This window comes from Lissotriton vulgaris, unplaced genomic scaffold (assembly GCF_964263255.1).
Source record: "Lissotriton vulgaris unplaced genomic scaffold, aLisVul1.2 SCAFFOLD_1487, whole genome shotgun sequence".
Lineage (NCBI taxonomy): Eukaryota > Metazoa > Chordata > Amphibia > Caudata > Salamandridae > Lissotriton > Lissotriton vulgaris.
Genome location: NW_028249612.1, coordinates 418,665 through 446,376, shown reverse-complemented (window position 1 = coordinate 446,376; position 27,712 = coordinate 418,665). Strand labels below are relative to the sequence as shown.

At 42.8% G+C, this 27,712-nt stretch overlaps 1 protein-coding gene across 1 annotated transcript in view; it reads right to left on the bottom strand.

Moving 5' to 3' along the window:
* The window catches only part of LOC147663526 (arylsulfatase D-like), a 279,974-nt gene that overhangs the window by 139,995 nt on the left and 112,267 nt on the right, over positions 1 to 27,712 (bottom strand). Inside the window, exon 2 of the mRNA XM_086950387.1 lies at positions 20,517 to 20,577. Coding sequence (XP_086806513.1) covers positions 20,517 to 20,577 — 61 coding nt within the window. The remainder of the gene's footprint in view (positions 1 to 20,516; positions 20,578 to 27,712) is intronic.

Below are 27,712 nucleotides of genomic sequence, written 5' to 3'. Positions count from 1 at the left end.
GGGTAACCATAGTCAGATATCCACCTTCCTACACACATACATATAGTTTAGTACAGAAGGGTGGGCTTTAGGGCAAACATACGCAATTTGTTGTTGCCATTATTAGGTATTGCCCAAGACAGTGTTACTAGACATAGTGTTATCCTACAGAGGGCTTAGAGTCCGCTTACGCAATAGATGTGTAGGTTTCTTAGTTTGCCCCGCTCCTGGAGCATATACACATTACTACACCCTTCAACTGAACACTTATTTCAGGTGCTACTCTTTATTTTAAGAACTGTACGAGAGTCCATGTGTTTACCTGTCTTCCTGGTGTGTTTCTCTCCCTCCACTGAGCTCTGTGTTCCTCTCTCATCCACTTATGTGTTTACTAATCTCCCCTGCATGCTTTCTCCCTGCCAGCTCCACATTGCTGACTGTTGCATGTTTGATCCTTCCCACTCGCATAACCATGCTACTGCCCCATGCAAATCCCCATGCTGCTTCCACCCTTGTGTTGCTTCTCCCACCACCTTTAAAAACTCTGATCTGTAACTAAAAATAAAAAACAAAAAGCACCCAAGTCATTTTGTAGCTGCATGCATGAGTTGTAGTGCACCTACAAAGTGATGTAATACAGGTTTTCTAAAAAAATAAATATTTAACCATACGGCACAACATAAGGGATGCTGTGCTGCTTAAATAAAACATTGACAAAGTCAAAAGGTCCCAAAGGAGAGACGTATTGGTTTGCCAATGCTTGTTATAAAAGTTGTCATTGGCTGAATGAACTGTCATTAAAGCCATATCAAAACACATTTTTGCATTACTTAACACATCTCCTTTTACATAGAGATGTAAAAAATGGTCCCAAGCCACTCTGTAAACTCAAATGAAATATATTGGTATTTTACTTCATTGCAGAAACACTTTGCTTTTTATGAGTGTATCCATTTATTTAATAGTAGTAACACGAGCGAAACAATTGTATCTTTACTCATTCACTTTTGTCGTAATAGTGGGCGATTTGCATTTCTGATGCATTCCTTGTAGAAAGCTGGCACGTTCTCCACTGCGGTTTGGAATCAAGCAAACCTCTCAGAAAAGGCCCAGGGTTAGCAAATGAATCATGCAAATTCGAGGGCTGATGAGGCCGCAGCCGCATGGCTGTAAATGACAAAGTTTACTAACGGGGAGAAGGGTACACAATATGGAGAGGCTTAGAGAGGTCCAAAAAATACGAGTAAAGTTAAGTGGTTAGAAGGCGAGCAGTGAAAGGGATTTGTAAGTCAAACGCGTGAGAGATAATACCCGCGTTTAGGTGCATGCAATAGCACAAAAGACCACATGTTAAACGCAAAAAAGCGTAAAAGAGTCGTGTCTTACCAATAAAAAGCCATGGGCGAGGTCTCTGCGGTCCGGGAGCAAGCCGGATCGCTATGCCCGGCGTCAGATATAGTCTGACAGTATGACGTCAGAGACTAATTAGTCAAAATGACGGATCGACGGAGTAAAAGCCACTGAAGAGTTACTGCAAAAGTGCTCTTCAGCATGGTGAACGGGGGAAAAGGGTAGGGAAACAAAGTGTCAGGGACAAAAATAGGGAAAATCTTAATTCTGGCACGGGGCTGCAAACGGAAAGCGTAGGGAAAGTAATAACATGAACCACTCGAAAAAAACAATTATGTAGAAAAACATACCAGAAAATATAAATGGTACTTATCATATGAGCTGTGGAAATGGATCCAAGCGAGGGCACAGGTCAAAGAACATGTAATCTGTGAGAATAGGTGATAATATAGAAGGATAATGAAGAGGGGATATGTGAAAGGCCCACAGTAATTTCGAAATCAAATTACCATTCGTGAAGAAATGAGTAACAAAGATGGCATCTCTGGAGCAGTAAATAGACATGGCGAAAAGTGACAGTCACAATAAGTTATATAGTGAACCGCAGATATAAAGGAAAGTATATGTCACAAATGTGTGTTTGGATTAATACATTAGAACATGAGCCCATAGCTATTTCTTTTCATTCCTTTCTCAGTTTGTCAAGGGAGCATCCAGAATAATGGTGGCCCCTTATATTAATATAGCCAGTAATGCATCTCTGCATCTTTGTTGAGTCTGCTGGTAGTTGCGTTTAGACGTATGATGTATTCGCTTTCTCTCCGTCTCATGAACAATTTGCTGTTACCACCCCTGGAAGATTGTTGGACTGTTTCTAATCCAAAGAATTTGAAGGTCTTGTTATGTGGGTGAAATTCCTCAAAGTGTTCCGTTAGTGGTGGTCCCGCCTCCTCTTTGTTGATGTTGCGGTAGTGTTCCATGGTTCTTGTTTTCAGTGCCCTGATGGTGCTCCCTATATAGATTTTGTTACAGGGGCAGATTATGATATAGATTACATATGTAGATGTACAGCTAATCCAATCCGTAATACGGATGGTGGTAATCAGGTCATGCTGGTCATCTTTCTGTTTGTTCATTCCCAGTTTGCACACATTGCAATCATGGCAAACATAGAATCCACATGGTTTAGTGAGGAAGTTGGTCTTGGGTTTAGTCCTTTTGTCCTTGAATTCCGATTCGCACAGAATTTGTTTAAGGTTCTTGGCTCTCCTAAAGCCCATTTGGGGAAATTCCTCTATTTGGTCACTTAGTGTTGAGTTACTAGTCAGGAGGTACCAGTGTCTCTTCAATGTCTTTCTGATGTAATGATGTCCATTATGACAATCTGTTAGGAACCTAATTAATGCAACTGTACACTTCTAAAGATACATTCTACAATGACATTACTACATTCTTAAAATGACACATACAATGCTCTACAATACATCATAGGGAATGTTGATAATAAAAACTATAAGAATTCTGACAACAACCTAAACATTGCCTATTCTATGCTATATCCTGCCAGACTGCGGGTCACATGGAAAGAAAAAGCTATTGTACTACCTACACCCAAAGCAGCCCAAGGCTTCGTCAAAAAGGTGCAAAGGGAAAACAGATTGAATGTTCAGGAAGAACAGCAACGAGACTCGGACTGAAATCGCTGGGAAGTCCCACCAATACTCAGCGGTAAGTCTCTCATTGGTTTATGGGCAGTAACTGCATGCTTCTGGCGCCCACATCTAGCAGTGACTATTGCGGTGGTGTAACTGTGAAAGGGCAAACTACGAAACGCAGACAGGTGGGGGACACGCGGAGAGACATCCAGGGCAGTCTCCATTGACTCTCCTTGCAACTGTGGCTGTATTGACTGGGAATGGGCCGCATGCTGTGCTTTGCAATGCATAGTCCTGCAATAAGCAGACTATGTCACACAGACAGGAGTCCGTCAGACGGAGTGTGATCCAGGACGGTTTCCATTGACTCTCCTTGCCACTGTGGCTGAATTGACGGAGAATGCCTAGCGGAGAGCCGCATGCTGCGATCTGCAATGCATAGTTCTGCGTAAGGCCGAAAACTCTTCTACCGCACTCACACCTGGATTGCACATTGGATATTCCCTCACTGCACAGAGCGACTGCATGCAGGCCTAACAGACTCAACTCAAGGGCGGGCGCAACTGCCAGCCTATTGGAAGGATGCGTTCGAGGCAGGCAACCCCTGCGAGGGCGCTAGAACGGTGCTGCAGTATCACACATACTTTATCACCGCACTTACACACAAAAGAATTTCAACAACGGTGTGTAGGTATTGTGCCGGGCTTTAAGTGGGGGAGGGCTGTGCACTGTGAGAAGCGTGTCGTCCTGCCTGTTGACAAGGATTGCACCATGAGGATTAGACTGTACTGCTAATGGTCCTCTGCACTTAATTACATACGACCGCGGCTGCCAGAGGGCGGGGGAAAGTGGCATCACAGACGTTTAATTTGCTTGTATGTCAGCGATAGAAGTGTCGCCCACACCTGACTCGTCGGGTGTAAGGTTGTGCTCCCAGCGGTCCTCCAAGAGGGTAATACCCAACACAAGTTCTACAGTATGGAAATTGGGTTGTTTGTTTCATGTTTGGGGGATTTGTATTCGATGGGACGATGGCTTCGGCAGGTTGGGGTTGCTGGAGTGGGTGGGGAGGGGAACTTTGAGAGTTTTGTATGTTTTGATAGACCACTGACATTGAGATTGTTCGAGACACGGAGTTCTGCCTGGTCAGAGACTGCCATCGCTAACATATGTCCTAAGGCTGCACTGATACACACATTGCCTTTGACTAGGGTTCGCATGGGAATGGATCAATGCGAGTTTTTAGGTGATTCAGGGTTCTAGGCACATGAATAGACATCACTTAAACGTCCTTACTTGGAACATTAGGGGCTTCGCCCAGCCACGAAAAATCCGTCAGATTTTTGCGAGCCTCACCAGATGGGAAATAGATATAGCATTCATACAAGAATCCCATCTAGCACCCAACACACACACACAACTAGGAGCGAGATGGGCGGAATCGACCTTTAGAGCCTCCTTCTCATCCTACTCCCGAGGGGTGCTGATTTTGGTCCGGAAAGGGGTGAATTTCAAGTCGCAGCACGTTACACAAGATCCCAACGGCAGATACATTTTGGTTTCGGGCACTCTGCGCGGTCAACACGTTACATTCCTTAACATTTATGGTCCCAACACAGATACACCAGAGTTTTTCAGGGAGGTGTGGGGACACTTACAACCCCATGCGAACACGCATATAATCTGCGGAGGGGATTGGAACGTGACATTGGTGGACGGGCTAGATCGCTCCTCCAATTCATTGGAGCAGCATAAACAAGCGAGGACGATGGTTGGCCACATGATGAAAGATCTGGCTTTGGCAGATATTTGGAGGCTTCGTTATGCTAACGAACCTGGGGCCACTCACGTCACAGCATCTCATGGCAGCTGGTCTCGCTTAGACTATTGGTTAGGCACGAACAATGTTGCACTGTGGGCCAGGGAGTTAAAGGTGCTGCCGCGCACATTGTCGGATCATAACCCTGTATTATTACAGATCTGTATACCACAATACACACCACCTCCATTTCAGTGGAGGTTCAATGCGCACGCCTTGTCCGATTCCATCTACACAGACACCATAACGAAAGCTATCAGGGAATATTTTCACATAAATTCACAAACTGTAGACGACCCGGGACTCTTGTGGAAGGCCTTTAAGGCCACAATAAGGGGCGTCTGTATTGGCACCACGGTAGGGGTCTTGCGAGACATCAGGAGACAGATACAGCGCTGCGAGACACGCATAAGAAATATAGAACTGGATTTCGAGAACACACAAGATATTATTGCTGCTACCAGAGCTGCGTGCCTTGCACACTGAGCATACCGATCTTGTAGCGGCTGAAATCAAATACCTAGACCGCAAACACATAGCTAGGAACTTTGGAGAAGGCGGCAGACCGGGTGGGACACTGGCGAGGAAGATATGTGAAGGGAGGAAACAATCAGCCATACTTAGAGTCAAATCGAAGGAGGGCCAGGTACAGACACAATCAGCAGACATTCTAAAAAGCTTTGTGTATTCTTTTAGCAAACTATACAAATCACAACCAACAGCTTCTGCAGACGAAATCTTTGAATATTTACATGATGTAGCGATTGGTTGGTTATCAGATGCACAGAGGGAGCACTTAGCAATGCCCATTACAGTGGAGGAAGTGACGGCAGTGATTAAGTCACTACCTAATGGTAAGGCCCCAGGCCCCGATGGGTACACTAATGAGTTCTACAAACACTTCGCAGACATCCTTGCACCTCATTTAGTGAACATGTATGGCACCTCTTTCGAAAAATCCATACTTCCCCCTACTCTTCGTGAGGCGTTAGTTATTGCCCTTTTGAAGCCGTCCAAAGACCCTGAGGAGTGTGACTCATACAGGCCCCTATCGCTCATTAACGTAGACTCAAAAATACTCGCGAAACTGCTGGCAGTACGTTTGTCCCCTCTGATGACTCATCTGGTCCTTCCAGATCAGACTGGATTTATCCCCACGAGATCGACTTCCCACAATACAAGATCCCTTTTTGCCCTTTCTCACTACCTCCAACCCTCAGTTAAAGCCGTGGCAGTCATGCTCGATGCCGCCAAAGCATTCGACTCCATTGAATGGAGCTATATGATCGCCATTCTGCATCGGATGGGCTTTCCCAAACGTTTTGTCCAATGGATCTCACTGATATACACCCAACCATGTGCCAGAGTCCGGATTAATGGTTAAATCTCATCCCCCTTTAACATAGAACGTGGCACTAGACAGGGCTGTCCCCTTTCCCCTTTACTTTTCGCGTTAGCGTTGGAGCCCCTGGCATGCATAGTGCGACAAAACTACAAAGATTCGGCCCTGCACTTTGCGTCCAGACCTTTGCACATTTCTCTGTACGCAGACGATATGTTGCTGTATGTGAGAGATCCTGGCACTCATCTGAATAATTTACTCAGGGAATATATTAGATTCGGGGGTCACTCGGGATTAACAATCAACTGGTCTAAATCTTCCATCATACCTCTAACAGACACTACTGCTCCCTTTGAGGTCGACTACCCATTGGAATGGCAGCGTGATCCAATTTGTTACCTAGGGGTCATGTATCACAGAGATCCAGAGGAAGTCATACGCGCCAACTACGGAGTGGCGATATCCAAGCTGGAGGATAAGGTCCAGCGTTGGATCCATTTGCCACTATCTCTGGCTGACAGGATCGCGATCGTTAAAATTAATATTTTACCCAAACTACTGTACCTTTTTATTAACATTCCCATCACACCTCCAGTAGAAACATTTCGCCGCATTAAGTCACTGGTACTGACACTAATATGGGCCGGCAAACAAGCCCGAATAGATCTTCAGACATTAACACTCCCATATACACAGGGTGGTTTTGGAGTACCGGACTTTCTCCTATACTACCTTTGTGCTCAAGCACAATATGCGGCTTATTGGTACCACAAGATACCATATCTCACTCATACAGCCATAGAGGAGGGCGATGCGGATCCAGTCCCCTTGTCGGCGATCATAACACACATCAGACCACCGCTACATGCGAAAGACATTAACACCATCGACATCACGATTAAAGCCTGGCGTAAACTCGGACAACTGGCCCACAAGTTCCCGTTGTATGCACCGGCCTTGCCCCTGCATCACCATCACGCATTATCAGTCACTAGTGAGAAAGTAGGCATGTCTTTACTGCGGAACGCTGGCATAGACACAATGGGAGACGTGTGTCCTGAAGGCACATTCCAAGATATTGAACATTTAACATATATACAAAACATGACCCCCAGGTTCCGTTTCACGTATTATAGATTGATGAGAGCACTGAAGGAACACTATCCAACATTTCCAATGGAGCCAGATTGTTTTGAACCACTCCAACTAATAATCACTACTCAGGACCTATCACATTTGGTGTCTAGATTGTACGCGGCAGCGCAATCAGAGTTGGCGCAGCCTACCACAAAGGCCAAGGCAAGGTGGGATTTGGAGCTGGAGAATTCCTTATCTGATCAGGAATGGCAACAAACCTGCGCCCTGACACAGATTCTAACGCCGAACGGAAACCTGAGAATTATACATTACAAATTTGTTCATCAGGCATACTACACACCTACAAAACTGCTCAAATTTGGCCTGCAAGATGAGGATAGGTGCAGGAGGTGCAACAGGGACGGCGCAGACTTTACTCATCTGGCGTGGTATTGCGCCAAGATCTCGGAGTACTGGAAAGAAGTTACATCCACACTCACTATAATGCTAGAGGAGGAGGTCCAATGCACAATACAGGTCTGTCTACTTGGGATTGTCCCACAATTTCGAGCACTAAAGCGTAAATTCTGTGTTGTATCCTTATTACTTGCTAAAAGACAGGTGGCGCAATGCTGGCATAGTCGAAAGGTACCTAAAAAGTCCACATGGCTCCATGACATGTCCGTATGTAGAGACAGGCTGTTGACATACGAGGAAAACCTCCCTGTGAAATCTAGGCCTAAGGACTACTGGAGCTTCCTAACGGACTATATTAATTCATTGGAGGAGGAAGTAGAAGTGTGAACTATCTATCATTACATGCTCAGATGGCATCATATTATGAATAGGTCAAACACGACTATTGAGTGAGCTGGAGGAATGAACCAGATCCATTAATATAAATGTACAGTAAGACATGAATGGTTTCAATGTCAGGTCCTGAAGTTGAGAGTTACTACTGTTCCTTTGTTTATAAAATGACAAAATGTGAGACTCATGGTGTAATGCTAGCTGCGAGTTCTACAGAGGGTACGCCAGGGGCGGCTCCGGCCAGTGGCAAAGTCTGATTTTTATTACACCTGTCTTTTATTACGTATCTGTAAACACATTGCAAGCCAGCCCCCGGGTTGTAGGCTAGTAGCTGTGTAACCTGACAGTTGTTAATAAAGGTCTTACACAAAAAAAAAAAAAGAATTCTGACAACACATCCCCTTTTCTTCGGACATAAAAAAAAATCCCATAGATAAAAAATGCCATCTAATTTTAATTCCATACCTTAAAACAATATGAACTATTTATCTATTATTAATAATGTAGTCTTTCAACCATCTTGGTGGCACCATCTTCCTCTTTAATGAAGAACGAAGATAATCAGGTGCATCAATCTCAGAGCTAGAAGAAATGGATTCTTCAGGAACCAGTAGTAAGGTCTTTAGAAGAAGAAGCACTACTATTACCCATAGACACCACATTAGACTCCTCTAAGTTGTCACCTCTTATAAGAATATCCTTAGAAGTATCTTTATCTAAATCCTCAGGTTTCCAATTGTGGTTGGCAAAATCTGGTTGACATTTGGCAATTCTATTCATGTTCCAAACCCTACCATCACTGACTGTTACAGCGTTAAGTAGAACCTCAATAACCTGAAAAGGTTCTGAAAATTGTTAATCAACCTTTTAAACCTTGTTAATTTCTTTTACACAAACCCAATCTCCTATATCTATAATAACATCTTTTGTACCATGCCTAACATCGTAATAAGCTTTACTTTTTTCAAGCATTTGTTCCATGCCTGCTTCCGCTTCACTTCTAGACCAAGGCTGCATCTCATTAGAAAACAACCATGTAGGAATGGGTTTAGAGCGTGGATTCCTGCCTTTCATAAGTACAAAGGGAGAGAATCCCTTAGATTCATTCACAATAATACTATAATTCCACACGGTTTTTCCTATTTGAATAGGCTAATCAAGATTACTGTTCAAGGATAATTGAATGGTGTTTTTTAAAACTCGATTAAACCTTTCCACCATACCATTACCACTTGGGTTGTAAAGTGAAGTGGTTTTATGTGTAATACCTAGCTTTTTAAAATAGGTTTTAGCTTTTAATGATAAGAATTGTACTCCATTATCTGTGAGTATGCATGAAGGAATGCCTTCTGTAACAAATGTCTCATCAAAGAATAATAGAAAAGAATCAGTGGCAGCATTTTTAACAATTTTAACAACTGGCCATCTTGAGAATAAGTCAATAAGAACAATTAAGTAGCAATGAGAACCATCAACCTCATAAATAGGTCCCATAATGTCAGCTGCAACACATTCCCAGGGATTTTTAGGAAAAAATCCTTTTGACATAGGAGGACAGAATGCTTGTAAGGTTTTATCAGAAGATGAACATGAAATGCAATACCTTACACTTTTCTCAACCTGGGAATCACAACCTGGCCACCAAAACAATCTTTTAACTAAAGCCTTAGTTCTAACAATTCCAGGATGACCCTCATGATAAAGATCGATAATTCCCTCACGCAAATTCTCAGGGGGAATTATTCTTTCACCTCTTAAAAGAGTATTGTGTGAAATAGATAAATCGGATCTAATTTTCCAGAATGCTCTGTAGTTCGAGTCCAACAAGTCTTTTTTTTTTATAGGCCAACAGCTGCCCCATTCCTCCCTACTAAAAGCCGATAATCCTTCATCATGTACCGAGGCAATTTGTAATTCGTTCCAATCATTATTTTCACACTGTTCCAACATTACGGGCATTCTAGATAAAAAATCTGCAATTACATTGTTTTTACCAGGAACATAAATTATTTTGTATATAAAATTTTGCATCTTCATTGAGATTCTGGCCATTCTAGCTGAGGCAGTAATAACACCTTCAGTTGCCAAAATTATAACCAACGGCTTGTGATCACAACGCAGTGTGCACAATTTTCCCTCAAAAAAGGTTTAAAATGTTCTAACGCCCATGCACAAGCTAGGGTATTCCTAGTAATCGGGTATTTCTCCTCACATGGAGACAAGGACCTCGATGCGTAAGCTATAATTTTTTCTTGACCTATGTCAATAATTTGTGACAAAACTGCCCCAAGCCCTTTGTTGCTGGCATCTGTAGTAATCACGCTATCAAGTGAAGTGTCAAAACTATGAAGGGCAGTAGCTTTAGCAATAGCTTCTTTGATGATTTTAAAATCTATGTCACAAGCCTGTGACCAGACAAAAGTAAAAAAAAATTTAGGAGTTGGCGAATATTGTAGGTTTTGGTTGCAAATTTAGGGAGATATTTTGAACAAAACTCCGCCATGCCTAAGAATGATCTGATATCATCTTTACTGGTAGGTACAGGAGCCTCGGAGATAGCGGAAACCAATGAAGGTTTAGGTCTAACATCTTGTTCTTTGATTATGTGACCAAGATAAGTTACACTTTTTTGTGCAAATTTGCATTTAGAATGCTCTACTGCAAGACCTTTACTTTCCAAAATACTCAGGACCTTTTTAAGTCTCCTTAAATGTTCCTTCTCATCATCTTCACCGAATACAAGAATGTCATCGTAAAAAACCTGACCTTGTTCTTTTTTAAAAAGGTGAAACATCAACCGTTGGAAAACCGCGGCCGCCGAAGCTAAACCGAAAGGCATGCGTTTATGTTGAAAGCACCCAAAGGGGGTGACAAAAGATGTAAATTTCATTGATTCGGGGGACAAAGAGATCTGATGATAGGCAGACGATAAGTCTATGGTGACAAACCAGTTAGCATTACCTAAACTTGACATCATTTCATTGATTTTGGTAATGGAAATTTATCCACAACTATGTTATTATTCAGGTACCTTAGGTCAACACAGAGCCGAATTTTTCCATTACTACGTCTTGCTACGACGATCGGAGAAACCCAATCAGACACTTCAATAGGCTCAATGATGTTATTTGACACAAGTTTGTCTAACTCCTTGCTAACCTCCTCTCTTACCAAAATGGGAATGTTCCTACATTTATGTACTTTAGGACACGCATCTTGTTTGATAATGATCTTGTGCTCAAAACCTTTCAAATTACCTAAATTCTTGCTGAAAACATTTGGAAACTCTAACATATCTTTGCTAATTACATTACAGTCATCAACAGCCAATACCTGTTCTTTGCTATTGGGGTCTAAAATGATATGCAATTATTTTTGGTCAATCCACCAAGGAACAGGTGGTCCCTTTTTTGCAATATATAATTTGCCTCTACAATCTCTTTCTTTAAACTTAAAAATGAACCAACTGTAACCTAAAAGATCAATGGTTTCCCCACCATAACCTTCAGGGTGAATGTCAGGGTCTAATAACTGTTCACCCACTTTTTGTACAAAAGAAGATCTCCAAAGTTCTTCGTTGATGATAGTATAGGGTGAGCCAGAGTCAGCATACATTTTTACCGAGACCCCACCAATCTCCAATAAACAAATTGGTTTGTTTATAATAACATCATAACGAATATTCAATACAAATTTGTCATGTAATTACATTACTAACCCATTTCCATCATCTGTGTCATCAGTTTTATTGAATTTTTGCTCATTTTCATCCATACAGTTTACGAATTTGACATTATTCTTCCTCCTTTTGCAGGCTTTGGCAAAATGACCGTTAAGGCCAAAATTAGTACATTTAAACTTAAGAGCAGGACAAATTTTACTATTCGTTAAATGCTCTAAGCTATTACATCTATAACATTTTGGTTTCAATCCTGTAGGAGACGTATACTTATTGTATTTAGGTTTGATGTTTAAATTATCTTTATAATTTACTGTGTATTTCTTTCTATCATTAATATTCACTTTACCAACAACTTCAGAAGAGGTATTATCTTGTTTAAGGACACTAGCACACTTGCCTGAAATCTCAGCCTTTCGTACAATAGCGAGAAGGTCATCCAACGGGGCATCACCATTAATCCACAACCTATCTTGTATGGTGGAATTGTAAGCGTGAATAACTATTTGATCTCCTATTAAATCATCTTGTAATACACCAAAATACCAATCTAACACTAATTTCTTGAGATCAGCAAGGAAATGATCAATGCTTTTGTCCTTTTGTTGTTTCCTGGAAAATAATTTATACCTCGTCACACCAATACAAACCTTTGGGGCAAAATATGTGTCAAGATGTAGTAAGACTAAGGCATATACATTTAAATCACCTGGAAAACAAGGTTTAGTCATACCCTCATACACTTAACCCAACGGGGCCTAAGGCATGCAAAGGTAATCTCTTTTTTTTGAGCATGAGACATTTTTCCCTCTTCATCCAAGGCATCAATATAGTTGCAAAAATACGGCTTCCATTCCAACCATTTCAAAGGAGGTTCAGTTCCAGAAATCCAAAAAGCTTGTGGAGGATTAATGGATTAGCGTCTAAAAGTCAATATTTGGCAGTATTATTCCAAATTCGCCTACTAATTAATATTCATCAAAATAAAAAAAATAGTATATCCTGTAAAGCTTCCAAAGTCTCAAAAAAATATATATATACATCCTTGTGCTGAACTTGACCAGCGTGATGTCTGTACAAGTAGAAGTTTAATTAATTAAGTATCTGAAGGTTTTTTTTAAATATGTAAAAGTTCCAATTACGAGGAGGAGCAGGAAAAGAGAGAAGAAAAGAAAATATACGCTGCGGGTTGAATCATGAATGATAAAATGCTGAAGAAATTCGCTGGTCTTAAATTAAAACTGCAGGGTATCAATCTCACCTTGAGTTCAACAAATAAGAAAAATAAATATGGTCTCTGTGTAGGCGACGTGACATGATTAGCGTGAGCACGTATGCAGACGTGAAGCACAGTCTACAGATAATCCAGACGTCATCAAGAAAGGAGCAATGGATCTCGTGCGTTGCCGTTACTATGCTCGAGCAGTAAATAAGAGCATGAGAAGATGAAGGTAAACGCTAACTTCATAGACCAAAAAAATATTTTTAAAGCGTTTCTTACTCACTCACAAGAGCACATCGATTCCGAATTATGAAATATACAACTCCTACGTCCCACGTCGATTCAGCAATATTAAAGTATATCCTAGGTATTCCTTATCTTTTACTCACAGACAACTCCAAAGTAGATTGAGTAATACCTTCGATACATCTAGTGCAAGCGGATAACTCCCACGTCAATTTAGGAATCGTCGAGAATTTTTCTTGGTACTTCCTTAAAGACGTGTAATTCAAAATCTTGAGGTAAAGCTTCTTCTCCATCAGTAAAGTTGCGTAGGTCCTTCTGCTCTTCGAATCGTCGCCAGTGTAATAAACGATTCTGGATCATTTATAATTCAATTCCCTTTATTAAGTTGAAGAGCTGAACCAGCATGCATCCAGCTTCAAGCTTTAAATGTAACTGTACACTTCAAAAGATGCATTCTACAATGACATTACTACATTCTTAAAATGACACATACAACGCTCTACAATACATCATAGGGAATGTTGATAATAAAAACTATAAGAATTCTGACACAACAACCGCCTTCAACCTAAATTATTTTTCCATGAATTTCTACTGTAGCAAGCAATATTTTTCAGATAAATGAAAGATAGAAAAGCGTGCACTGCTGTGAACCATTCTGGGACTATTGTGCATTGCAAATTTTAACATTCCTTACTTTGCAATATTTTAAGCTTTTCTCAAGTGAGTTCCTTTAAAATTATTTTAAGCTAGTCCAGTTTGTGAGAGGAAGGGATTGGACATATAGAACAAGCACTGACAAAGCCAATAGGTCTACACTGGCTACCAGCTTTTTGGTTTTGTAAATGTTCATTTTATTTTGTCATGGGTCTTGCAAAACGGCATTGCTGCGGAAGCTGAATTACAATTGTCAATCTGAAAAGAAATAGTGGCCAAACACAAAAATATTTTCGGTCTGAAAGACATTGGCATGCTACTTTGTGTGGATGTGCTCTTTGGGAAAGAGCAGCATGCAGCCATTCACAGTGAAGTCAGGCAATGCCTGAAGTGGGCTGCCCAGTGTCCCAAGGTCATTGCTGTAGGCGGTGTAACAAAAACGTGAATCATAAAATAACAGACAAATGGGAGAAGAAGCCTTGCTAAATACCTGTATTAGTAAGTAAATCATTTTAGTGAAATCAAAATGTTTTGGGTAACGTCAAAACCTAAAAACACGGACTGACAAACCAATAGGTCTGGCATTCACTACCAGCCTTTTCACTGTGCCAGTGCTTGTTTTGTTTATTCATAGTGGTTGCAAACCTTTATTATTGGGACAGATGTTGGTCCTCACCAATCTAAACAAATATCTGTCAAAAGCAAAAGTAATTCTGGTCTCAAAAAGACAGCAGTCCCTTGTAGTTCTGGCATTGAAGGCAGTTACTTTGTGTGAGGATGTGCTTGTTGTGGAAGGGTGTTATGTTGTCACTAACAGTGAAGTTGCCAGTGACATTGGACTGATCCATTGACCCACACTCTAGTGTGTGGGGCAAAACATTTTTAATGAAGCAACAGGCAATTAGAAGAGGACTGTCTGAGAGCACACAAGTAAACATATTACATAAAATATTTTTTGTAAAACGAAAATGTCTTGCTTGGCTAACACCAGACAGACTGAAGTTAATAAAGTGATCTCAACTGGAATATAGGACCCCACAGACTAAACTTCTGTTGGGTCTAAGTTCACTTGCAGCTAGACCAGCATTTCTCAGGCATTGCAGGCCTGCCAATAATTGAAAAATCAGTGGTTAATAACATTCTAAATTGTAATTATTGACCAGTTATCATTTACACTGAGCTATGCACATGAGTCCTCTAGCACTGGGTGACAGCACACATCTAACTTTACTGCTATCATATTTGTGACTGGGCACTTATGCTTCAAGCACTCCGAAAATTGAATGATGAATCGTCTGCCTTTTTATATGTGGGAAATAAGGCAATTTGTTGCACATCACGCACTGTGAAAAAAAAAATTACATATACAGTCATTTCATAATTTACAGTGGTCCTGTATCGACAGAATTTCAAATCAAGTATTTTTACTAAAAGCTAGCATCTACAAAACAAAAACTTGTGTTGTATCTTTGTAAACTTAAACAAATGACAAAAGCGGTTGAGCTAGGGCTCTTGATTTAAAATAGGAAGTATGGATGCAGGTGACAGGAGTTGATGTTCAGAAAGAAGTAAAATATCTGCTTCCATTCTGTAATAGTTTGGTGGAGGTTTTGCATAAGGGTGCATCAATTTATTCAAATGCTTTTTTAAGTTTTGCCTGCACAGCACTTGCACTGTGCTTGTGAAATCTCTTCCATTTAATATATCTTAAAAGGTAGCTTTTAACAGTTCCCAAAGCCAAATTACTGTGTTCATTTGCTTTGGTGCAGACATTTTTTTTGTTAACTTCCCATGGGAGCACGTATTAACGACACTTATACTAATTCACTGTTGCTTTCTATAACTTAGTTCTGTACAGCAGATGCCCTAGAACATTAATGGCATTTCCTAATCATGACGCAGTAACTTACTTTGTAGGCATTATCGGATTGGCTTTTTCAATTTAATCTATTTGGTCATCATGATCAAATTCAAATGTTGTAATAAACATTGCACTTAAATAAAAAGTTAATATACAAGAGCAATGCAATATTTTACTTCTAAACAGCCAGCCACAAGTGCAGTTACCTTGCAGACAACAGGGTCATGATTTGAATGGTGCAGCAGGTGCAGTAGCACCAGGGTCAGAATTCCTCTAAACACATAATATTGCTACATTGGACTACTAAACAGGCAGTCCAATTCCAGTTAAAAGGGACTTGATTTGAATGGTGCAGCAGGTGCCGTGGCACTGGGTCCAAAAGCGCTAGGTATTCCACTAAACCCAGATTATTGCTAAAACTTCAAACTAAACAGGCAGTCACAAGTGAAGATACTCTGCAGACAACTGGGTCATGATTTCCATGGTGCAGCAGGTTCAGTGACACCAAGACCAAAAGCTCCAGGCACCCCACTAAACACTTACATTTGCTATATTTTACTACTAAACAAAGTCACAAGCACAGTTACCTTGCAGACAACAGGGTCAAGATTTTAATGCTGCAGCCGGGGCAGTGGCACTGGGCTCAAAAGTTGTCAGAGCTCTAAACACACTATATTGCTATACTTCACAACTAAACAGGCAGTCAGAAGTGCAGTTATCCCGCAAGCGCTAGGGTTATGATTTCACTAGTGTAGCAGGTGCAGTGGCACCAGAATCAAAACATCCAGGCACCCCACTAAACACTAATTATTGGTATATTTTACAACTAAACAGGCAGTCACAAGTGCAGTTAGCTTTCAGGCACTAGGGTCGAATGGTGCAGCAGTTGCAGTGGCACTGTGCCAAAAAGTTGTCAGAATTCCTCCAATCACCTAATATTGCTATATTTTACTACTAAACAAGCACTCACTATTGAAGTTACCATAAAATTTAAAGGGGCTTGATTTAAATGGTGCAGCAGCTGCAGTGGCACCAGGGCCAAAAGTTGTCAGAACTCCACTAAACACCAACTATTGCTATAGTTTACCACTACACATGCTTTCACAAGTGCAGCTCCTTTGCAGGCAACACGGTCATGATTTCAGTGGTGCAGCACGTGCAGGGGCACCTGGCCTGAAGGTTGTCAGAACTCCTTCAAACCCCTAATATTGCTATATTTTACAAATAAACAGGAAGTCACAAGTGCAGTTATCTAGCAAGGACTAGGGTCATGATTTCAATAGTGCAGTAGGCCCCAGTGGCACCAGAATCAAAAGCTCCAGGCACCCCACTAAACTCCTAATATTGCTCTATTTTACTCCTCAACAGGCAACAACAAGTGCAGTTACCTTGCAGACAGCAGGGTCATGATCTGAATGGTGCAGCAGGTGTAGTAGCACCAGGACCAAACTTTGTCATGACTTCCTCGGAACACATAATATTGCTATATGTGAGTACTAAACAGGCAGTCACAATTACAGGTACCTAGCAGTTAACAGACTTTATTTAAATGATGCAGCAGGTGCAGTGGCATCGGGGCCAAAAGCTCTAGGGACCCCACTAAACCCAGGAGTAAACTTTACTAATGAACAGGGAGCCACAAGTGCAGTTACCTCGCAGGCACTAGGGCCATGATTTTAATTGTGCTGTAGGTGCCATGGCACCAGGGTCAAAAGTTCTCAGAACTCCTATAAACACCAAGATTTGATATATTTAACTAATAAATAAGCTGTTACAAGTGTAGTTACCTTGAAGGCACTATGGTCATGATTTCAATGGTGCAGCAGGTGCAGTGACACCAGGGGCCAACGCTTTAGGGACCCCTCTAAACACCAAATATTGCAATTCTTTACTACTAAACAGGCAGCCACATATGTAGTTATCTTGCAGACACTAGGGGCATGATTTGAATAGTGCAACAGGTGCAGTTGCACCGGCAACAAGAGTTGTCAGAACACCTCTAAACACAATATTGCTATTAAATCAATTAATTCTATTATTTCCCTCTTTCATTTAATTTTTCAAAATGTTGCTATTACTTACCCACACTTTACCATGATTACCAGCACACTATATTGCCTTTTTGTACATAATTTATTTATTTTGAAAGTTTTATATAGCGCGAACATGACTACAGAGGATATCAGAGCGCTTTACAGAGTATGAAAAAGTAAGAGTACATGGAACACATAAATAAACATCATAACAACAGGTAAAAATATTTAGAATGTCCAACAGTCTCAAGTACATAGCATCTAGACAACAGAGCAGCATCAAATAGTCTGAAAGTCAGGTGGGGAAAGAGGTCTGAGGCAGATATTTTTTCAAGAGCTCTTTAACTTCTAATTTGAACAGGGCATAGGAAGGGATCACCCTGACTTCGGGGGGGGGGGGAAGAGTTCCAGATCCTTGGCGCCATAACTGAAAATGATCGATTAAAGGTATTTTTTTTCTTGAATTTTTGTGGTTTGAGTAATAGGGTGCTGGCACTTCTAGAGGCTCTTGAACCACACGAGAGCTCTAATTTCTGAGCGAGGTACATTGGGGTCTTGAGGTGGATGGCTTTGTGAGCCATGCATGCAATTTTCAGCTGTATCAGAGCTTCATAGGGGACCCATTTCAGAGCTAGCAGGTCAGGAGAGATTTGGTTGAAGTTTTTTTGTGCCTGTATCGAGCCTGTCCGCAGCACTGAAGGTCACCCTAAGGGGAGCCGTTATCACTCCGGGCAGGCCACACAGCGTAGCAATGCCATAGTCCAGCTTTGTGATCACCAATGCTTGCACTGCAACCTTTAAGTCATGAGCAGGGAGATAAGGTTTGAGCTTCCTAAGGATGCTGAGCTGAAAGTTCACTCCTTTGGTGAGGGAACTGATGTGTTTTTGCATGTTCAGACTTTTGTCTAGTATGATGCCAAGCAAGGATGCCGAGTCAACGAGAGGAGGTCTGCTGTTAAGAGCCAAAAGCTGATTCAACCATTGCTCAATGTCCAGTGATTGCTTATGGGATGAGATAAGGAGGAATTCTGTTTTTAGAGCATTTAGTTTCAGGCGATTACATGTCAGCCAGTTTTGCGTTTCCAGTAGGACTGAGTTAAGGGACTGAATGTCCTCAGGGGAGGCGATCTTCAGGTATAGCTGAGTATCATCCGCATACATGGGATAGTGAATGCTGGATGATTTGAGCATTTCTGTTGGAGGCTCCATGAACAGATTAAAGAGCATGGGAGAGAGTGCTGAACCTTGGGACACCCCCAGCAAAACTGTGGCAGGATGGGACAGGGATTGGTTTACCTTGAAGCGTTGGGATCTATTCAGGTGTAATGAGGAGAACCAATTAAGCACAGGCCCAAACATCCCTGTGTTCCAGGAGGTCAATTAGAGTATCATGTTGGACAGTGTTAAATGCTGACAAAAGGTCAAGAAGGATCAGAAGGCACGACTCATTGTGGTCCAACATTCTTAACACATCATCAACGATGTGCGTTAGGGCCGACTCTGTGCTATGGCCTGAACGGAAACCAGATTGGCAATGGTCGATATGGTTGCAGAGTTGGGCAAGCACACATTTCTCCAAAAGCTTTGCTAAGGTGGGGATGTTGGAGATTGGGCGGAAGTTTTGAAGGTCTGAGGGATCCGCAGTAGGTTTCTTTAAAATCGGAGTGACTTGACCCATTTTTAGGCAATCTGGAATGCTACCTTGCCGCAGTGAAGCATTGACTAGCATGGTCCACAATGTTAATAGGGAGGATCTAACATCCGGGAAAAGGATGGATGGCAACGGGTCATTGTAGTGGTTGGAAGGTTTCAAAGTTGCCAGCGTTTTGCGAATGGTGCATTCATCCAAGGTTTGGAAGAGATTCCAGGAGGCATTATTTTTGGGGAGGTGTGAAAACGCCGGACCATGCAATCACTACTAGTTGGTAGTAGGGGGGGTAGGTGGGCTGATTGACAGGTGCTTACAGGCCGATCGTAGTTCAGTTTCAATCTTACTGGTCTTATCTATGAAGACATTTGCGAATTCTTCGCAATTGGGCAATGTCCCTAGACCCAGTGATTCAGAGTTCAGATGACTGTTGGCTTGGGACTTGATGAGTTTGAACAATTTTTTGGGACTTTTTTTGCTTGGTCTAACTGAGCTTTGAAAAATGTGGCCTTGGAGCATCTGATGTGTTTATTATAGGAGCTTCTCAAGGCTCTTAGGTGGTGCAGATGCTCAAGGGATGGATTGGACCGCCACAACATTTCAGCAAGTCTCAGGTTTCTCCTGTCTGAATTAAGACAATCGGTAAACCGAGGTTTGGAGGGGATTCTTTTGAGCTGTAATGGGGCGACCGAGTCTAGGACATTCCGCATTGCGCGGTTATAATGGGCCGTAAGTTCGTGGACATTCGACATGTTTGGTGGAGAGGGCAGGATGTTATCACAGAGAGCAGTCAGCTCAAGCGGGTTGACATTCCGTAGGCATCTTTTCAGCTGTTAAGGGTTCTTGGGTTGGGCTTTATTTGTTCTTACCAAATCCAAGATACGGAAGGTAATGCAATAGTGATCGGTCCAATCACATGGGAGGATAGAATCGAGGAAAAGGGAGTTGGGCTTACCAATGACGAGATCTAAGGTAGCTCCTTCGATATGTGTGGGGCCGTCACAGATTTGAATTAGGTTAAGGTCAAGACTTTCTGCAACTTCTATTGTACAACTACTCAGCAAACTACAACCTACAAACAAAACTACCTATTAAACACATAAGCAAAACCAAATGCATTTACCAATGCTGGACTTACCTCTTATATTTTGAGCATCCCATGTTGGCGTTCAGAAACTTAAGCGTAATAAATTCAGAATCTGTAAAACAAGGTATGGGTTGGTTACAACCTCAGCATGATGTCAGATCCAGTGTTAAATATTATACAGGTTCAAATGCTCAGTGCAGTTTTGAAACCAAGCAGAAGTAGGAAAGGGTCAAGATTTGGGTTATTGAACTCATTCTGCATTTGCTATAGTCAGAATATAGGCATGTAAATGGGCAAAAAATGTCCACCCCAAAACCCTAAACAATGAGGCTGCATTAAAAGGTATTTTTCAAATTTTAAAAATAGCTGACACACAATGATTTACAATATTTGATATTTATTTGATATTTATTAACTTTTATATAGCGCGACTATCGCTCCGGAAGGAGCATCTTGGCGCTGAGCAATCAGAAGAAACCAACTTGATGGAAATGGGAATCATATGGCTGCGAGGACCAAGGAGTTGGGTCGGAGGAAGATCCAAGTCTTCAGAAGTTTTCTGAAAAGGGTTTCTGAAGGGGCGTGCCTGAGGTTAGGGGGAAGGCCGTTCCAAGCCTTAGCCGCCAGGAGTGAAAAGGTTTTTCCACCTTTCGTTTTGAGCTTAAACCTGGGTATGGTAACCAGATTAGCTCCTGGTGACCTCAGGCAGCGCGATGGAGTGTACTGAGGGAAGCGCTTGACAAGATAGGAGGGGCCTGTGTTCTTAGTGGCCTTAAAGACAGTAACAAGGAGTTTAAAAAGGATCCTTTTGTGGAGGGGCAGCCAATGGAGGGTGTTGAGGGCCGCCGAGGCTGAGGACCTTCTCGGAAGTCCGAGGACGAGCCTGGCCGCCGCGTGCTGGACGCTCTGTAGCTTCTTCAGGGTGGACTTTTTTATACCTGCCAGGAGACCATTGCAATAATCGAGTCTGGACAGGATCAAAGCCACGGCCACTGATTTCCTGGCGGAAATAGGGAGGAAGTCGAAGAATTTCTTTAGCTGTCTAATGATGTTGAAGCAGCACCCTGCAGTAATGCGCGCATGGTCGTCAAAACTGAGGGACGAGTCGAATTGGACACCCAGATTGCGGGCCGATAAGACTGCACTGGGAGGTGCCTCAGAGTGTTGGGGCCACCAATCTTTTGGAGAAAAAAGGGTGTCTTTGCCTAAGGGTATGATCTCAGTTTTGGCGCTGTTGCACTTGAGGTGATTATTATTGAGCCATGCAAAGACTTGGGAAAGGCAATTCTGGAATCTAAGAGCGGCATCGGGGAGTTTTTTGTCAAGGGTGACGACAAGTTGGGTGTCGTCAGCGTAAGATGTTACAAGGATGCCATGCGATTCAATCAGGGTAAGCAGGGGGGCCATGTAAACATTGAAGAAAAGTGGGCTCAGAATGGACCCTTGGGGCACACCTGATAGAATGGTTCTTTCGCTGGAGAGAAAGGGGCCAAGTGAGACTGTTTGTGATCTGTTGGACAGAAATGAAGATATCCATTTCAGAGCGGTATCCGACACACCGAATCCGCGCATTCTGTGGATGAGGATTGCATGGGAGATGGTATCAAATGCTGCGGTTAAGTCGAGAAGGATGAGAACTGCGTGTTTCCCCTCATCCTGCAGGAACTTGATGGTGTCGGATAACTCGATCAGAGCAGATTCAGTAGAATGGCCGGAGCGGAAACCAGATTGCTGAGGATGGAGAATATGATTGTTTTCCACGAAGGCTTTTAGCTCAGCATGTACTATTTGCTCGGTTATCTTGCCTAATGCTGGAAGTAGGGAAATTGGGCGCATGTTGGAAAGGTCTGTCGGGGGTTTATTATGCTTTTTCATCAGAGGCTTTACGATGGCTCTCTTCCATTCAGCCGGAACAGTGCCTGAGCTGAGGGATTGATTGATGATGGAATTGATAAGAGGGTTGACGGCCTCAATGAGAAGATGAAGGATAGCCGGGGGACAGGAGTCAGTAGGGGCTCCCGAGCGGCAGGTCATGATGGCCTTCTGGGATTGAAGCAAGGATACTGGTGAAAAACTGCAAAATGAAGGTGAATCAGTGTTGGGAAGAAGGGGAGGGGTGGCAGGGGGAGGGAAATCCTGGTGGATGTTATTGATTTTGTCAACAAAGAAATCAGCAATTTGGTCACAAAGAGTTTGGGATGGGGGGATTTCCAGTGCCAGGGCTTTGGGGTGGGTGAAGGACTTAACAATATTGAAGATGGTATGTTGTTTTTGATTAGCTGTTTCTATAGCTGCGGTGAAAAACTCTTTTTTGGCTTTCTTTATGTGTGACAGATATAGTTTCCTCTGCCGAGTGTATAGGGTTTTGGAGGTGGGGTCGTATGTTTTCCTCCACTCTCTTTCAAGGACCCTACACCTGCGATGGCTATCGGTGAGGGCCTGAGTATACCACGGGGCATTGGGCTTCCTTTTATGGGAGATTGGTTTTTGGTTGGTTGAGTTGGACTTATCCAGGACCAAATTGTTGATCCAGATGTGGAAGTTTTTGAAATCTTGCGATACATCTCCTACAATAGTGGGAGGAAGGGTAGGGAGCTGAGGATGAGACTTAATGGACTCAGCGACTTTCTTCCAGTTTATCGCAAAGGTTGAGGGGGAATTCTTACTGTGTGGGTGGGGAGAGAGTTTTGCCTTGATAGAAAAAGGTATAAAATAATGGTCAGTCCAAATTTGTGGGATTGGGGGGGATACAGTTATAGTGGCTGAATTGGTGCAGATGCCATCTAATGTGTGACCGGCCGAGTGTGTGGGGGGCACGACCAGTTGAGAAAGGCCAAAGATATCAAGGGATTGTTGAAAGGTTAAGGTGTGGGGGTCTGCGCGGGATTCCAAATGAAGATTGAAATCACCGAGAAGAGTAAAGCTGGGGTAATGAGTCAGGTGAGATCCAAGGGTGTCATCCAGGGAATCCAGAAAGGGCGTGGCGTTTCCGGGGGGGCGGTACACAAGTCCACCCATAAGAGAGGTGGAAGAGTTAATGTGAATCACAAAGCCTAAGCTCTCACAGTCCTTGAGTGAGGTCAGTTCAAATGTGTGGAATCTAACATCTTTTCTAATGATGATAGCTAACCCACCTCCCCTGCCGACTGGCCTGTCTCGTCTGAGAATCGTGAAATCAGGGGGAAGGGCAGTTGCCAGACCAGGATTAGATGAGTCATTTAGCCAGGACTCAGTGATAAACAGTGCGTCTAGGTCATGGGAAAGTACAAGGTCATGGATATCTTGTCCATGACAAGCTAAGGATCTGGCGTTGATGAGTCCACAACAAAAGGTAATCGGCTTATGTGACGGTGGAGGGGAAGGGTGTGGGATGGTGCCAGTGGGTCCCAAGGATGACCATCTACAGGAGCGGCAAGAAAATGGTCCCCAGAGGTGAGCAATGGGACGGTGATCCTTGCAGCTATGGCTTGATGTTAGCGGGCGCATAGCAAGTAGCGTGTTAGAGTCGTACCTGAGAACAGGGTTGAATTGGGCAGCATGGCCCGCGCCCGGCGCCGTCCTGGCGTGGACGGGCGCAGACGGGCGCAGACGGGCGCAGACGGGCGCAGACGGGCGCAGACGGGCGCAGACGGGCTTGGCTTTGGCGCGGCTTCGGCGCGCGTCCGGCGCGCCCGCTGCGCCAGCCCGCTGCGCCGTCTGGCCGGTTTGCACATGTTATAGAAAGGGAGGAGGGCGGGAGGACGGCGCGACTAGAGCGCTGTCCCCGCCTGACTCTAAAATGGCGCCCACCGCGGCCGAGTCTCGGCAAAAGCGGTTGTGCCGGCAGAGGGATTGTAGGAGGTGTTCAGGTGTCAGTGTGCCTCATTAAAAATATTCCCCTTAGCTATTTCAGGCCCCCCAAACAAAGCGGAACAATAAGGTGGGAAATGCACAGTTTTACAAATATATCGTTTTAAAAAGCGCTACAAAGCGGAATGAGTAAAACACAAGGCAGAATCAAATTGCACTAGAGGAAAGTGCTCGCAGCTCGCAGCCCTAGATCCCTCACTGGGGAGAGCTCCTGAAGGGCACCGAGTGCGAGGGGGAGATCCCTTAAGTAAACTAATGGGCGGGAGGACGGCGCGACTAGAGCGCTGTCCCCGCCTGACTCTAAAATGGCGCCCACCGCGGCCGAGTCTCGGCAAAAGCGGTTGTGCCGGCAGAGGGATTGTAGGAGGTGTTCAGGTGTCAGTGTGCCTCATTAAAAATATTCCCCTTAGCTATTTCAGGCCCCCCAAACAAAGTGGAACAATAAGGTGGGAAATGCACAGTTTTACAAATATATCGTTTTAAAAAGCGCTACAAAGCGGAATGAGTAAAACACAAGGCAGAATCAAATTGCACTAGAGGAAAGTGCTCGCAGCTCGCAGCCCCAGATCCCTCACTGGGGAGAGCTCCTGAAGGGCACCGAGTGCGAGGGGGAGATCCCTTAAGTAAACTAATGGGCGGGAGGACGGCGCGACTAGAGCGCTGTCCCCGCCTGACTCTAAAATGGCGCCCACCGCGGCCGAGTCTCGGCAAAAGCGGTTGTGCCGGCAGAGGGATTGTAGGAGGTGTTCAGGTGTCAGTGTGCCTCATTAAAAATATTCCCCTTAGCTATTTCAGGCCCCCCAAACAAAGCGGAACAATAAGGTGGGAAATGCACAGTTTTACAAATATATCGTTTTAAAAAGCGCTACAAAGCGGAATGAGTAAAACACAAGACAGAATCAAATTGCACTAGAGGAAAGTGCTCGCAGCTCGCAGCCCCAGATCCCTCACTGGGGAGAGCTCCTGAAGGGCTACAATTTACAATACAAAGAAGTGTGATATGAGAGGGTTGACATGCTGAGTTTGTGGCTGCACAACCATGCCTATACACAGGTTTTCCCTGTAACGTCCACATAACGTAGACCTCAGGTTTTCTTTTGTTTTTGTATCCCACTGCTTTCATTATGTAGACATATGTTCATATATTTGAGTACCATTTCATGTGAATGTTTTTCATTAGTTCATTTTACAGTGCACATTATAAACTTTGCAAAGACCTCAATTCCACCTTTCGCAAAGATAATCCAGCAATTTAGTTTTCAACCATATTGCACCTTGTGCATCAGGTGTGTTTTACAAAAATTCAACAAGGCCCTATTTTTGAAGGAGAACTAGGTGAAAGAGCATACTATTTAATTGCGGATTGTTACTTTCATAAATATTCAACAAAAGACCCTAATGTTTTTAATTGCTTATCAAAACAATTTAAAGAAATGGTATATAAGGTTATAATACATAACCCAGGCAGATGCCATTCCAGGCTTCCAGAGGGTGGAAGAACTTCAGAGGGAATCTGGGGGTCGGGGGGGAGGAAGGTGTGGTGGGAGTATCCGCTAAACCAGTCAGCCTGGCTCTTCCTCTCCTGGCTAGCACTCAAGCCCCCTGCAACTCAGAACAGTATTCTTGTTTGTTATGTTTAAGGTATGTGGGCAAATGCAAGAACAGTTAAAGCTCTTACAGGCTTTATTTGTGCTAGAGAAAATTTAGCTAAAAACAAGGAGGCAGGGGTTTTAGTGGATTGTTGCAAACCTGTAATGAAACCTTGAATCAAGTTGTTTATATTTAATTTAATAATTACAATTACTGCATTTTCAACGTTTGGTTTTATAGTTACAACCGTACACGTGCTTTGCACTAGAAAGAGTCTGGCCCTTGAAACAATTTAAAATATTTCATGTGCATATTCTTGAGTGTGGCTATTTATGGTCAAAAGAGGTCGTGAATCTGCTATTCACCCTGCCTCTCAATGGACTGTTGGTTGTCCAGAAAGTGCCACTCATTTCGATGCGATCTAAGGATCTTCATACTCAGAATTGATATTTTGACTAAGTTTGTATTTATCAAAGGGTTGAGAGTTCCTAAAACTCAGTCACTTGTCATTATCTTGGCTTGATGCCAAGAAATGTGACTCAAAAGCACAACCTCACTTTAAATTAGCAAGTGCAGAAATTCCACCGTACTGACAGAATTGTTACATTTGCAAATGCTCTTTGCACATATAAAATATGCAAGCCCTGATTCTGGGAACCAGTATTGGGAATGTCTATGTTTTGCACATTGAGGTTCAATTTAGGCGTACATGTACTTTGTAAATCAGACCAAGGAAAAGCAATTGTACCAAATTCTAAATTAAGAAAACCAAATATACCGGGGTCATCAGTATTTGATTCATAAATTGAGCTTCCGTAGCCTCCTGGGGGACGATCAGCAAAATTCTTTATACAAACTGATTCTAGGTTATGATAGTTTATTTTTTTATACCGTGTTCATGACCCAAATTATTTTAAACGTGTTAAATGCAAGACAATTAGAGATAGTGTCTATATATGGCGGGATATGGCTGCCAGAAGCAACTTTTTGTTAATACATACCAAGCTTCCACTCTGGGGTAATCCAATGTTTCCTTAAATATTTCATTATTATAGTTGTAGATCCTGGTCTAAACATGGGATTTTATGCTTGGGGGATCTGTTCGTGGTCAGAGGAATCCAATTATTCGAAGCTTTACAATTACAATATAAATTACCTACTACCTCTCTATTTGAATATCTTCAGATAGGGGATTATCTGGGGAAGAACTTGGATCCAAGTGCGATTACTAAGTCTACTATCTGGGACCTTTTATATGGGGAGAAAACCAGATCTCTCATAGGCAATTTGTACAAACAGTTGGCCAGTATCATGGTAGATGGTTCTGTAAAATTAGCGACACATTGGAGTCAAGTGTTGAATACAGTCATAACACCTGTTATGATCACTCAGGTTCTGGGTTATTTAAGTGACTCTGTCCATTCTGTTAGTTTACGACTACAACAATTTTGCACAGTTGGCATGTTATATTATACACCAGAGAGGATTGACAAATGGGCAGGAGCTAATAAATGGCAGCAAAAAGACCAAGTGTCCTAAATGTGGGACTCCAGCTGCAAATCTTACTCACATGTTTATAGAATGTTCGGAATTGCGGATCTCTTGGCAGAGGATTGTTCAAGTGTTTTTTAGTAAGCTTGGTGTGGGCCCTATGTTAACGGATGCAGAAATTATGTTAGGCCATAAGGCTAATATGCCAGCTGTCGCACGGTCTTTCTCAATAATGATGGGGGCAACAAGACTAGCTATTGCTCGCAAGTGTATTTCACCACTACCGCCAACTATTTGTGATTATTCATCTATAATTA